Source organism: Melitaea cinxia, chromosome 17, assembly GCF_905220565.1.
Source record: "Melitaea cinxia chromosome 17, ilMelCinx1.1, whole genome shotgun sequence".
NCBI lineage: Eukaryota > Metazoa > Arthropoda > Insecta > Lepidoptera > Nymphalidae > Melitaea > Melitaea cinxia.
Window position 1 is genome coordinate 16,449,496 of NC_059410.1, and position 12,994 is coordinate 16,462,489.

The 12,994-nt window shown below is 35.3% G+C and overlaps 1 protein-coding gene across 1 annotated transcript; it reads left to right on the plus strand.

Moving 5' to 3' along the window:
* Nucleotides 1–1,809: 1,809 nt before the first annotated feature.
* On the plus strand, nt 1,810–11,186 carry LOC123661464 (solute carrier family 22 member 1-like). The gene is made up of 7 exons (XM_045596420.1): nt 1,810–2,012; nt 2,089–2,293; nt 7,217–7,317; nt 7,668–7,819; nt 8,041–8,658; nt 9,342–9,523; nt 10,635–11,186. Exons 1-7 carry the CDS (start codon nt 1,810–1,812, stop codon nt 10,818–10,820), a joined length of 1,647 nt encoding a protein of 548 aa, XP_045452376.1. The 3' UTR covers nt 10,821–11,186.
* The last annotated feature ends 1,808 nt before the right edge of the window (nt 11,187–12,994 follow it).

Genomic DNA, 12,994 nt, shown 5'->3' on the forward strand with positions numbered 1-12,994 from the left:
GTTCAGATTTAGAGTTTCATTAATTGTAATTACTTAAGTTATTTATAAAAAATGACCTTCTTAGCAACTCTGTTATTTAATATAATTATTTTTTCTATATATATACTGGCTTTGCTCGTGACTTCGTCCGCATGGAATTTAACAAAAAAGTTTTTGTTCAATTCGCAGAGCTATAAAATAAATATTTTTTTTTTTTACAAAAATTGTAAGAAATGTTATTACGGTTATTTTAATATTAAACACAGACACTCCAATTTTATTTATTTGTATAAATATATATGTGTATGTGTATGTATTTACACAGTTATGGCACATGCCTAAATATCTACTCAAACAGTTTGACTGCTAACACTAGACACGACATGTAACGGAGCCACACAAAGTCCATATAAGGAATATATAAGGAATATAAATAATATTATAAGGAATATAAATAATATATAAGGAACCAATATATATGCGGGTATTTTATAAGCAATGCTGAAACAGTAATACAATTTTTTTTTTAATTTTGTTCGTCTTTCTGTCTGTATCGGCACGCATCAAACCAAAAGTCTAAAAAATAATCTTAAATGAAGCTTGGCATAGTTTAATTCCTTTCTACGAACGAAGGCTCTAAATACAGAGGCTTGATTGCGAAAATTCTGCTTTCAGGCTATATGAATAAGGCTGAGCATTTTACGTCAGAACATGTTTAAAACAGTCTAAGATATTATTCAATACTAGCACTGCCCGCCACTTCGTCCGTGTGAAATTTAACAAAAAGTTATTGTTTAGTACGAAAAGTTATTAATTAATTTCTAAAATAAAAGTAGCCTAAGTTACTCCTTACTACATCAGCTATCTGACAGTGAAAGTCCCGTCAAAATGGGTCCAGCCGTTTCAGAAATCAGAACAAACAGACAGACAACAGACAAAATTGTAAAAAATGTTATTTTGGTATACATACCGTGTAGACATCCATATTCATTCAGTAAAAAACGGTTATTTTAATACTACAAACAGACACTCCAATTTTATTTATTTGTATAGATGTTATTCGATAATGATAGATTTAGAAGAAAAACCATAAATATATAATAACTCAAACCTTTACTGTTTTATACAAAATTAATGTATAATTAAGATTTTTTTCGTAAGTCGTAAAAAAAATTTAAGGTCCATATCAAGGCTTATGCTTTACATTTTTAAAGCTACAAAAACGGTCTTACCTCGCAACGTATCCTACTAATTTTATTCATAACACCGTAACGTAAACTTAGTAATTACAGCATTTACAGCACACTCGCGCAAACCGGCGCACGCGCGTTATATTGACATGGACGAGCCAGTGTCAACAATTCAATTTCAAGTCAAACTCGGTATCAACAAACGACTCCTACTTGATCGCCAGCCGAAACAGCTCCCAACCACTGCTATTTTAAATGTCAAAACATTTTTTATTCTTGTGCTGTCTTGTATGCCGAGTGGACGTCTAGGATGATTACGTTCTTGGCGCTTCCTGCTGAGCTGGTTGCCCTAATTCAGAGTTATAAATGAGTGACTTCGTTTGAATAGCTGCCATCCTGTTGGACATTTATTCCCAGTAAATTGGTACGTACGATTTTTGTTCTCGTATTCATCACTTTATCTGTATATTACGAGAAATCTTTCTTAATAATATTTATTCAAATGAAGATCAAAGTTTATTTAAATAGAATAAAAATTATAAAACCAAAACCGCTTTTTCCAGATTTACAAACACGAATTTAAATAATATTGACACAATAAAATTCATAAAAACAATAACACTAAGATCGTGCAATAGAGATGACTTCATCTAAGAAGAAGATTCAGGAGATTTCCTTAAAAGGGGGTGATGAGGAGCCGGTGCAGCTCGACGAGGTGTTGAGCAAGTTGGGAGCCTTCGGCAGACACCAGCTGATCACCATGTGCATGCTCGCGCTCGTGTACGCGACCAACTCAATATACAATGTCAATTATGTGTTCGCCGTAGAAGACGTAAACTACAGGTATTTTGTTTACCAATTATTTTATTTAGAGTCAATGAAATCTTGAAGATATCTTTTTTTTTATCTAAAAATACAGATGCAAAATACCAGAATGCGATTCAAAAGATTCATCATTCGCGGCTTCCTGGCTCGACACCTCGCCTTTAGGCCTGGAAACTGACGGATTGAAGCAATGTTATCAACACCCACCCCTGAACAGTCAATGTCTCAGCTTCAACAAAAGCCGGACTGAAAAATGCACCGAGTGGGTTTATGATATTCCTGACAGCTTTGTAGCTGAGGTAAGTTCTAATCACATTGAACGATATTGATTAAAAAATCAGGAGGCTTAATAAAAAAGGTCATTTTAACCTTTAATTCTCAGACGAAATGTTAGCGTACTTATCAAAATAACTGTTGTACTAATTAATCCATGCCGAAATGAAAGTGTAATTGTTTCTGAAGATTCAATTTTACGTTTTGGTTCAATTATAAAATCTAGCTGTGCGTGTTGAGAAATGAAAGGTGATAAATATGATATAGCCTTTAAGCCTTCCTTGGAAGATGGACTAACCAGCACGAAAAGATTTTTTTAATTCGAAAGTATAGTTCCTGAGATTAGCCCGTTGAAACCAACATTGAAATAAACGAGCTCTTCAACTTTATGATATTAGTATATTTCTCTTTGACGTTTATTTGTGACAGATGTATTAAATTACGCAAATTCTACAAGTCTAACTAAACAAAATATAGCAAATCTAATGTTACGTGAGCGACAGCTTATCATTTGGCAAACAAGACCTAACACATTATGAACCTTGTAAATAGTATATAAACCATAATGTTAAATCAGCAAAATATTTTTATATACTTCACATTTATTACTGCTGACATATATAAAATTCTCGTGTCGCGGCGTTTGTAACCAAACACCTCCGAAACAGCTCGACCGATTTTTATGAAATTTTATGGACATATCCGGTAGGTCTGAGAATCGGCTAACATTTATTTTTCATACCCCTAAATTATAAAGGTGACCCACTCCTATATTTGATTTTATTACAATTTTTTTATTTTATTTTATTATGATTTAACATTTAAAAATACATATAACTTCAAATTTTCACCCTTCTACCACCAACAACTATATTTTAATAGCGTTTAGCGACAAAACAACGTTTGCCGGATCAACTAGTGTGTATGTATAATTCTAAATTGTACATTGACTTTACGTGTAGTAGTTAGTTACCTACTCAACAAATTCAAGAGATCAAATATTTGTTTTCCTTATCAAATATTTGTTTGGTTAGAACATTTTTAGCCCAACTGATACAAGTTCACTATCGTACAAGTGTCAATAAAACTGTCAAACTTTAAAATCGAAAGTATTTTAAGTATTCTTTAAGCGAACTACGAGTAATGAAACTATATACCTACTAACAGCAAGGCAAAAAGGAGGAGATCTTTTGGCTGGGTGGACCGTAAAAAATAATAATCGAAAGGTGGTGCGTGTCATTTGGTCCCATTTAAATTTGTTTGAGATCTAACAACTTATATCTTATCTTATCTAGTTATATCTAATAATGCGTTTTTACTTGGCTATTTTTTCTTCGACCTACGTTGTATTATACCGCATAACTTTTTACTGGGTGTACCGATTTTGATGATTTTTAATTTAATCGAAAGCCGATGTTTATCATGTTGTCACATTTAAATTTCATCGAGATCTGATTACAATTTTTTTAGTAATTTTTGATAATGCGTATTTACTTGACTATTTTTTCGTCTACCTACGTTGTATTACTTGTCGATATAATTGAAGTTGGTTTTTTTGATCAACAGTCAGAAACGGTTAACAAAAGTATATTTGCAAGAGATGTTTTGTAAAAGCGCTATTCAAAATATTACGATGTCCCAGGTTCCAGTTTTAATAAGGACGAATTACTTAACCGATTATCAAAATTAAAATGTTCCACTAGGCATAGCTAAAACTTGACTTGAAAATTCCTGACCTCCTTGGAACAATTAATACTATCTGGTATCTGATAAGGCTCTACAAGTGTACACCGGTGGACCAATTGCACTACAAAAGGCACTAGCTAAAACGTTATCGCATCATCTTCAAGTTCGTGACCACTTAGTACTTGTAACATTACGCTACAGATGTCGTGGTCATTTCCAATGTGATAAAGTCAGCTTATCTTTAATTGTTCAATAGTTCAACTTAACTTTTATCGGCTTAACGCTAAACTTTAATTATTGCCTTCTTAGTACTTAAATGTAATATGCTTATTACTGGTGCAAATGTACTAAAAAGAAAGCTTTTTGAAGTTTTAATTAGTAAAGTTAGACCAAAGATTAACGAATTTTAATGACGCGTCAGCGAAGTGGACACAACTGACCCGGGACGAGGTGGCGAATGCTAGCGCGACGCCATCTCGCCCCACCCAGGCGGACGACTGCTCACACGTGGTGGTTTTTTAGTCACTAAGAGTCTGACATAACCCTCTGGCGCCCCCGCACGGTTGGATATCCATGATAGATTTTCCCCACGTAAAAAAAAATGGTCACAACTGATGCACTAGCGGTTGTGGGTTTGATCCCTGCAAATGACATACATTTGTATAGGCCATAGATATTTGCCATTTGTGATTGTGTTGTATGTTTCTGATCCCCCAAGTAAATCTACGCTCCCACTGTTAACGCATTTATTTATTTATTTTAAAGGAAAATTCACATTAACTCTACGAGTATCTATAGCTTCGGCTTAAATGTTTTCACTGTTATAGACCTGATATAATGTTTTAATTTTACTTAAGAATATTTTAATAAAGTTGATGTCATAGAGTTTGCTTTATAGTTCAACTGTCATTCGACAGTTTCTACAACATTAAATGTCAAGGTTACACAGCATCATAACTTTTAGGAAAAAGTTCTTACGTCATTATTATGTAACTCAACGCGAGTTAATGATTCGGGATTGGGACATTTTTTTTTTCTTCATAAAAACTCATTAATTTGTTTTGTATACAAATTATAAGTACAACTTCGATGGCCTTATTAGCGTACGAAAAAAGCAGGTTGATCGTACATGTTATAATTGTGTTTGCTAGCAAAAGGAAAAAAAGCGACTGCAATTACATCGACAAGTAAGCAACGTTGGTAGACGAAAAAATAGTCAAGTAACTACGCGTTATTAAAGATTACTCAAAAAGTAGTTATCAGATCTCAATAAAATTTATATTTGACCACGTGATAAAACATCAGCTTTCGATCAAATTAAAAATTATCAAAATCGGTACTCCCAGTAAAAAGTTATTGCGGATTTTCGAGAGTTTCCCTCGATTTCTCTGAGATCACATCGTCAGATCCTAGTTTCCTTATCATGGTACCAAACTAGTGATATTTCCTTTCCACCAAAAAAAGAATTATCAAAATCGGTACATCCAGTGAAAAGTTATGCGGTATAATACAACGTAGGTCGACGAAAAAAGCGTCAAGTAAAAACGCATTATTAGATATAGCTCGAAAAGTAGTTGTTAGATCTTAAAGAAATTTAAATGTGACCAAATGACATACACTAACTTTCGATTAAAAAAAATGTCGAAATCAGTCCACCCAGTCAAAAGTTCTGAACATACATTAAAAAAAAACACAGTCGAATTGAGAACCTCCTCCTTTTTTTTGGAAGTCGGTTAAAAAGCAGGTTGATCGTAAATGTTATAATTGTGTTTGCGAGAAAACGAAAAAAAAACCGACTTCAATTACATCGACAAGTAACACAACGTAGGTAGATGAAAAATAGTCAAGTAAATACGCGTTATCAAAGATGACTCAAAAAGTTGTAATCAAATCTCGATGAAATTGAAATGTGATCACGCGATAAACATCAGCTTTCGATTAAATTAAAAATCATCAAGATCGGTATACAAAGTAAGAAGTTATGCGGTATAATACAACGTAGGTCGACCAAAAAATTTTTTCAAGTAAAAATGCATCATTAGATATAACTCGAAAATCAGTTGTTAGATCTCAAACAAATTTAAATGGGACCAATTGACACGCACCACCTTTCGATTACTTTTTTTTATCGAAATCAGTCCACACGGTCAAAAGTTCTGAAGTTCCTCCTCCTTTTTTAGAAGTCGTCTAAAAATATATTCACGCCTTTATATTTGCAATTAGGTACATGTACATGTGCATATGTATCGATATGCAAATATTTCATTCTTGTTTGGAAACAAATGTCTAACAAGATTGCCAAAACTTGCTCTTGGCATCCTACACCTAGCTCATTTACCTTTGTATAGGAAGGTCTAAATTAGATAAAAGATAATAAACACGTCTCTCAAGAACTGAAATGGAGAAATGGCAAATAAAGTTCAAATGTCACATGAATTTAGATTTTCAGTGTAATAATAGATAATATTACTCCCCTTAGTTTGACGTTGTCTGATTAACTCGACTATAGGCAAGGAGAAATAGCAAACGCAGTCAACAAAGTTAAAGTGACCTATGCAACCAATAAAACAAACGATTGCCAGTGCCTAGGGGGTAATTTATTTGCGGCCCGCGATACCGATGCTGGTCGGTCCGGCCATTTGCATATTTTTTGCGACCGGTCCGCGCGATTATTGAATCCGCCATGCCGTGCGGTATTCCGTACCACATGCTACAGGTATGCGGCCAGAAATAGTCTTATGATAAATCGTTTGACATCTGAAATTATCGAGATACCTAATGGGCACATTTTTTTATTGACTAGCCCGTTATCGCAGTTTGTAATGGCTCAGCTTTCTGCTCCTGATTCCCCCTTGAGTCTGGGTGTAATATTTGTATTTATATTTTTAAACATGTATTATTTCTATGTAGATTTGCAAAAAATTCTTTGGCTATAATAGTCGGCTGTTTCCTATAACATAAGCATTGAAATGCTTACCGTAAGAACAGATGTGTGTGTGTGAATGTTATAAGATATTTATTATTGTTGTTGATTATGACTTAGCGTAGATCGATGGAATTTAAATAAAGAGATGTTTTAGATTACTAGCGTTCCACAGCAAACAGAATCCCACTAACTAAGTGGTCAGTACTTTGCTACAAGTCCGTGCAAAAAAATCCTTAACCTACATGCTTCAATGACAATTTTTAACTTACCCAAACAATTTTAATTAGTGGAAGGTATTCAAGTAAGATGTAAAAGCAATTGGTTTTTCTGATTACAGTTTGGGTTGGCGTGCAATGACTGGAAAGCAACCCTAGTCGGTACCATTCACTTATTCGGCAGTATGGTGGGACAGTTAATTCAAGGCCAGATTTCTGACAGGTTATATTCCTATTCAATTCAATTTATAGGTTTAACGACTTCCAAGGTATATTCCTACTTGTGACAGTTACACTGTTTAATGGAATTCGAATGGGTGTTATACGTGACTTGCATTCACGACGTGCTTGATAACGTACTTTGCTGTTTGACGAAAACAATTTTACTATCTTTGTAACATTGTCTAAGTATTATGTTATATTTATAAGGGTTTTGATTCAGCAGCGTTGACTGATTTTAATGCTTCTTGTAACTAACGACTTATTCACTCATTTTTAAAGAGACTTCAAAAAAGGATGAGATTGTCAACTCTACTGTATTTTTTATCTTTTTTTTCTTGTCGTTAATTACAGATTTGGTCGCAAGATGGCGGCAGTGTTTGCGGGGAGTATGGGAGCCATATTGGGTTTGGCGAAGAGCTTCTCTACATCCTACTGGGTTTACATCGTGCTTGAGGGATTAGAGGCGGCTATTGGTGACGCCCTGTCACCTATGTTTATGTTAAGTAAGAACAAGTTCATTTTTAAACAAAAAACTTCCCAAAACCGAACATTTAGCGTACAAGTAGGGATAATATTGAAAAGATGTAACCAGAGCGCTAAAGAATAATAAAAGCGATACTCAGATTGTGTTCAAAGACATCATGTTTTAACTTCCTTGAAAATAATCTTGCTATGAGATAGTTTTAGTCAACAATCACTAGCGTTTTTTTTTCTCTTTTTACAGGCATAGAAATCGTTGAGAAAAAACGAGCAATATTATACCAGATGATTCTACTTAACTTCTATACGTGCGGTCAAATTATCATGCCTTTTATAGCCTGGGCAGTGCCCTACTGGCGCAACTTCCTGAGAGTTATATACGCGCCCACGCTCATTATATTGTTTTACTCCTTCTTTCTCGACGAGAGCATCCGGTGGCTCTTTAGTAAAGGCAAAAAGGAACAAGGCATTAGGCTTATAGAGAAGATAGCAAAAAGAAATAATGTGAAAATCGACAAGAATCTATTAAACAGGTTAGATTACAGCGAAGAAGACACGTCAAACAAGATCAACGACCGAAAGTTACTGATGAAGACCTTCCGATCCAGGATAATGATGCAAAGGTTCCTCGTGTGCATGGTCTGGTGGTTCACGATCACTCTCATCAACTACGGGATGATGATCAGCTCCGTGCTGATCAACGGCAACAAATACCTCAACTTCGCTCTGCTCATCATGATGGACATACCCGCGAACGTCCTGTACTGGCTCGCTTTATCGAAATACAAAAGAAAGATGCCATTAATCGTATCTTTCATTGTTGGTGGAGTTTTTTGCATCTCACAACCTTTTCTGCCAAAAGGTTAGTTTTACTTTCGAAACTTATTTATTGGCTTTTTTAGATTTAGGTTTAAATGATATATTCTTAAAAAGTCATAAGAATGATATAATAAGCACAAATATATACAAATAATATCCACATATAAGTGGGAACTCAATTAACAGCATAGTTAATCCTATACTTAATATAACAGCTCAAAAAGTTATTTGCATTATGAAATTCATAAAAGTGAGAATCTTTTGGTGCTATATATCTTAATGTACATATATATATGTTTAATTCTCGTGTACATGGGTTTTTTTTTTAAATTTTTTTGAGTACATTTAATGAGCTCATGAATGGTTTGAAGGCACAATTGAACCCGATAGGTGGCACTGCTGTCCGTATGTCACATTTAATGTGAAGATGCTATTTCGGGCAGGACAACGTCGGTCGGTTCCGCTAGTAGTATATAATAAATAATAATAAAAACACTTACACTCAACGGCCCCCAATAGGATTTTCTCCTGTGTTGGGGATCCGGAAACACACACAATACACGCCCAGACCACGACAAACGTCTACATGGCCAATACAAATATCTGTCGTGAACGGGGATCGAACCTGCGACCGCCAGCGCAACAGTCAGTACTGTGACCGCTGCCCCAACGTCTCGTCATATAATTTTTAGTAGGAAGGTAGACTAAAAAACAATTTTTTCACAGGCTACGCGTGGCTGGGACTGGCGCTGTTCATGGCGTTCGAGATGCTGGCGACGTTCTCGTACAACATCGTGTACATGTACACGTCGGAGCTGTTCCCCACCTACACGCGCAACTCCATGCACTCCATCTGCTCCGCGGTGGGGCGCGTGGGCTCGCTGCTGGCGCCGCAGACACCCTTACTGGTATCCCACTACACGAGTGACTATTCTTACGCCTATGCTTACATACGATTTAAGCTCACTTTAAGCTGTTTTATTCCATCACGTCACCGTTACCAATTGGAAGCAGCGATTTGGAAATATGTAGAGTTGACTAGACCTCACTCCAATATTGTACACATGTATTAAAAAATTTACCACGTATTTAATTTATAGGATGTACCTCTAAAGTATTATACTACGATTATGTTTAAAGTCAAAAACCACTTTATTGAAATAAGTTTCAAAACCACTTTCGAATACAATTAAAATATACAATTCTTATCATAAAAGCTTTGCGTGTAACAACATATTGAACTAATAGTATGTAACCTAAAAAGTACACTGATGATATTAGTCAAGATGTTTCCAATAAACGTTGATGATATAGATGTATTGGATACCCAAGAAGATGTATGGTTCCTAAATAGCATGAATGATATAGTAAAATAATGGTAAAAGGCTTCACTTACTTGTCATTATTACCTAGTATCGAGTTAGGATCTTGAGATACGTAACTTCTACACCACAGACGTTAAAAATAACTACGCTTACGCTTCAGCCTGTAATATCCCACAGCTGGGTATAGATCTATTTCCCCATGTAGGAGAAGGATCAGAGTTTTATCTACCACGCTGCTCTAATGTGGTTAGCAAATATAAATCCCTAATATGAGTGACGATCGCTATCAGGCGTACATGATAACAACCGGGTCCGACGGCATAAAGTGCTCTCCGAAGTACGGTACGGAGACCCTTAGGGACTGCACATACATCCAGACCACGGCAAACATCTGTATGGCTAAAAAAATGTTTGTCATGTGCGGGGATCGAACCCGCAACCGCCAGCACAACAGTCACAAACCAGTGATGTGACCATTGCACCAACGCGTCGTCATAAAATAACTAATTTAAGCAAATTCATTTCCATAATAGGTAACTGACACAAATAGATGCAATTCTGTGACTGACTCATTATAAGCAAAAATATGTGATTCATGCCTCATTTTTCTGCTTATTACAGTCCGTAATATACAACTGTAAGTAGTATAATTCACTTCTTTTTTTTTTTATAACAAGTTTTTGTCAATTTGCAGATGACATATTGGACCGGCTTGCCAGCTTTAATTTTCGGTGTGTGCTCGTTGCTGTCGGGAGCCCTCACTCTCTTGATGCCAGAAACTGCTCGGACGCAGCTACCCGACACCATCCGAGAAGCAGAGACCATCGGGAAACGAAAATACAAACACGATCCAGCCTCCGAAACATTGAAAGGAACCTAGATACCCCACGTCAACACGAAGATATACGGTGTAGTGACACAAGTAGCCGGTGAAACGAGATATTTAAAGCATAAAACCGATATAAAGTTATATTTCACGATAATAAAATGTGACCATAAACGAATGTGGCTTTACAGTATGTCTCAAGAAAAAAATTGTTTTAAAATCATAATTATAAATAAACCTGTCTTCTGAGTTTTTATTGAGTCGTTTCTAACATCATGGAGATCGTTTCGAAGTAGGACGGCTACATGATACGGCTGCCACAGACTTGGTACCAGAACCGTTTATACCGTTTATGTTAGTGTTATTTTATTGATAACAATCATTTTATATGCGATATTAAATGTTTTGTTACTCCTGTTATTTCGTACTTATTTTAATGAAACTTTTAAAAAAACCTCTCAATTGAACTGGGTCGTGTTAAAATCATAAATTTGACTAGGAATAGACATTTCTTTTCTTTTCATACTTTTTTCTCTTCAATGTTAATGTTCAATTTTATGTACCTATATATAAACCCCTTGTACTATATATAACCCTATATAACCCTATATATAACCCTGTATGTACTTATATATAACCCTGCGATTGTATAACAAGTACTTAATATACAATTAGCAATGAATGAGCTATAGCGTAAGGTCGATGAGAGCATCCCTCGACGTTTGAACTCTGTGAACTGCGAGCCGTTACCGAGCACGCGGCGGGACAAGGTCGCCGGGCGCGTGCGCAGGTGTCCGACCAGCGACGTTTCAATAGGTACGCGAAAACTATCGATATTTGAATAATTACTAAACTGTCTGAGTCTATTTTTAAATATTAGTTTTTTTTTTAAGCTTTCATAGTCATTATCGACTGTTTTACTTAGACGCAACAATGCGCCCTGATCACGAGCGACCGTCGGCGGTATCACGATAATATACGTAAAAGTGTGCTTATTTTTAAACATAATTCCTGTGAAGTCGGTCGTCAGAAGTTCAGAGTTGCCATTTCTTCTTATTTATAGCATTGCTAAAAATGGTTAAGGTTTCTTGCGATTCCGTAAGCAGTATGATAGAAGCGAACAATCAAGGAACAATAGCATCGTAAAGCAAACTCTATGATACCTAACGAGGTGGCTAATAAATTCAGTTGCAGACGTCTGGTCGGTCACGATGCTACATGGCTCTCGTCAATTACAGATCGTAACGTAACTTAGAGACTGTCTGCTGCCTTCGAATGCGATAAAAACGAACGTCTTCAGTCTTAAAAATCAAAAACAAAATTTACTTTATTAAAGTAGGCTTTAGAACCGTTTTTAAGTTGTCAGTGAGCAATAATGTAGTACCTGTATAAAAGAAGCTAATACCGACATAGTATGTACACTAGACTTGTTAGGACACAGTAGGTTGCAGGCGTCAATAAGCTGCAGTAATCGTAAATCACCAGGTGGGCCGAACGCTTATTTGCCGACATAGTTGTATACGAAAAAAACTCGACATTTGGAGAGAAGAAATAGTAAGAAAATTTACTAACAATCTTTTAAATATTGCCAGTACATAAATTGATAGTAAAATTATGTGGTGTCATGGGACACCAGGTAGGAACGAAGTTCCTTCGGATAGTATAGAAGCAAAATAATTTGAAAAAAAATGTTGAATTTTATATATATTTTCTAGTTCTTGATATTTTTTAATTTTTTTGATTGGTTTTTATTAAGTACGTAAAATTATTTAGGAAATTTAGTATTTTAGAAAATAACAAATACCGTAAAAATTAAAATAAAATTAAAAAAATAATAATAATAATAATTCAAACTATTAAAAGAAATAAAATAATTTAAAAAAAAGTTTACTAGTAATATTTTAGTTTTACAAACGTCATATTATACAGTCGTGTGACTGATATTAGGTCACTTCCGTTATATATTTTTCTTACGATTTTAGCCTCACATTTTTCTCAGTTCGGTCGCCCGTAAGGAACTTCGTTCCAATAACAATAAGCCCTGTTACACGTCCTGTGTGAAACGTCGGTACCAAAACCGGTAATTTTTGTCGTTTATCCGACGGTAACGTTAAATTAATTTGATTTGAAATAAAAAGTTGAACAATTAATCGGATTACCGGTAGAGACCGGGCTGTTGGCCGGGAATTAAAATACAATGATAATCGTTATTTACTAGTGTTCGGAGT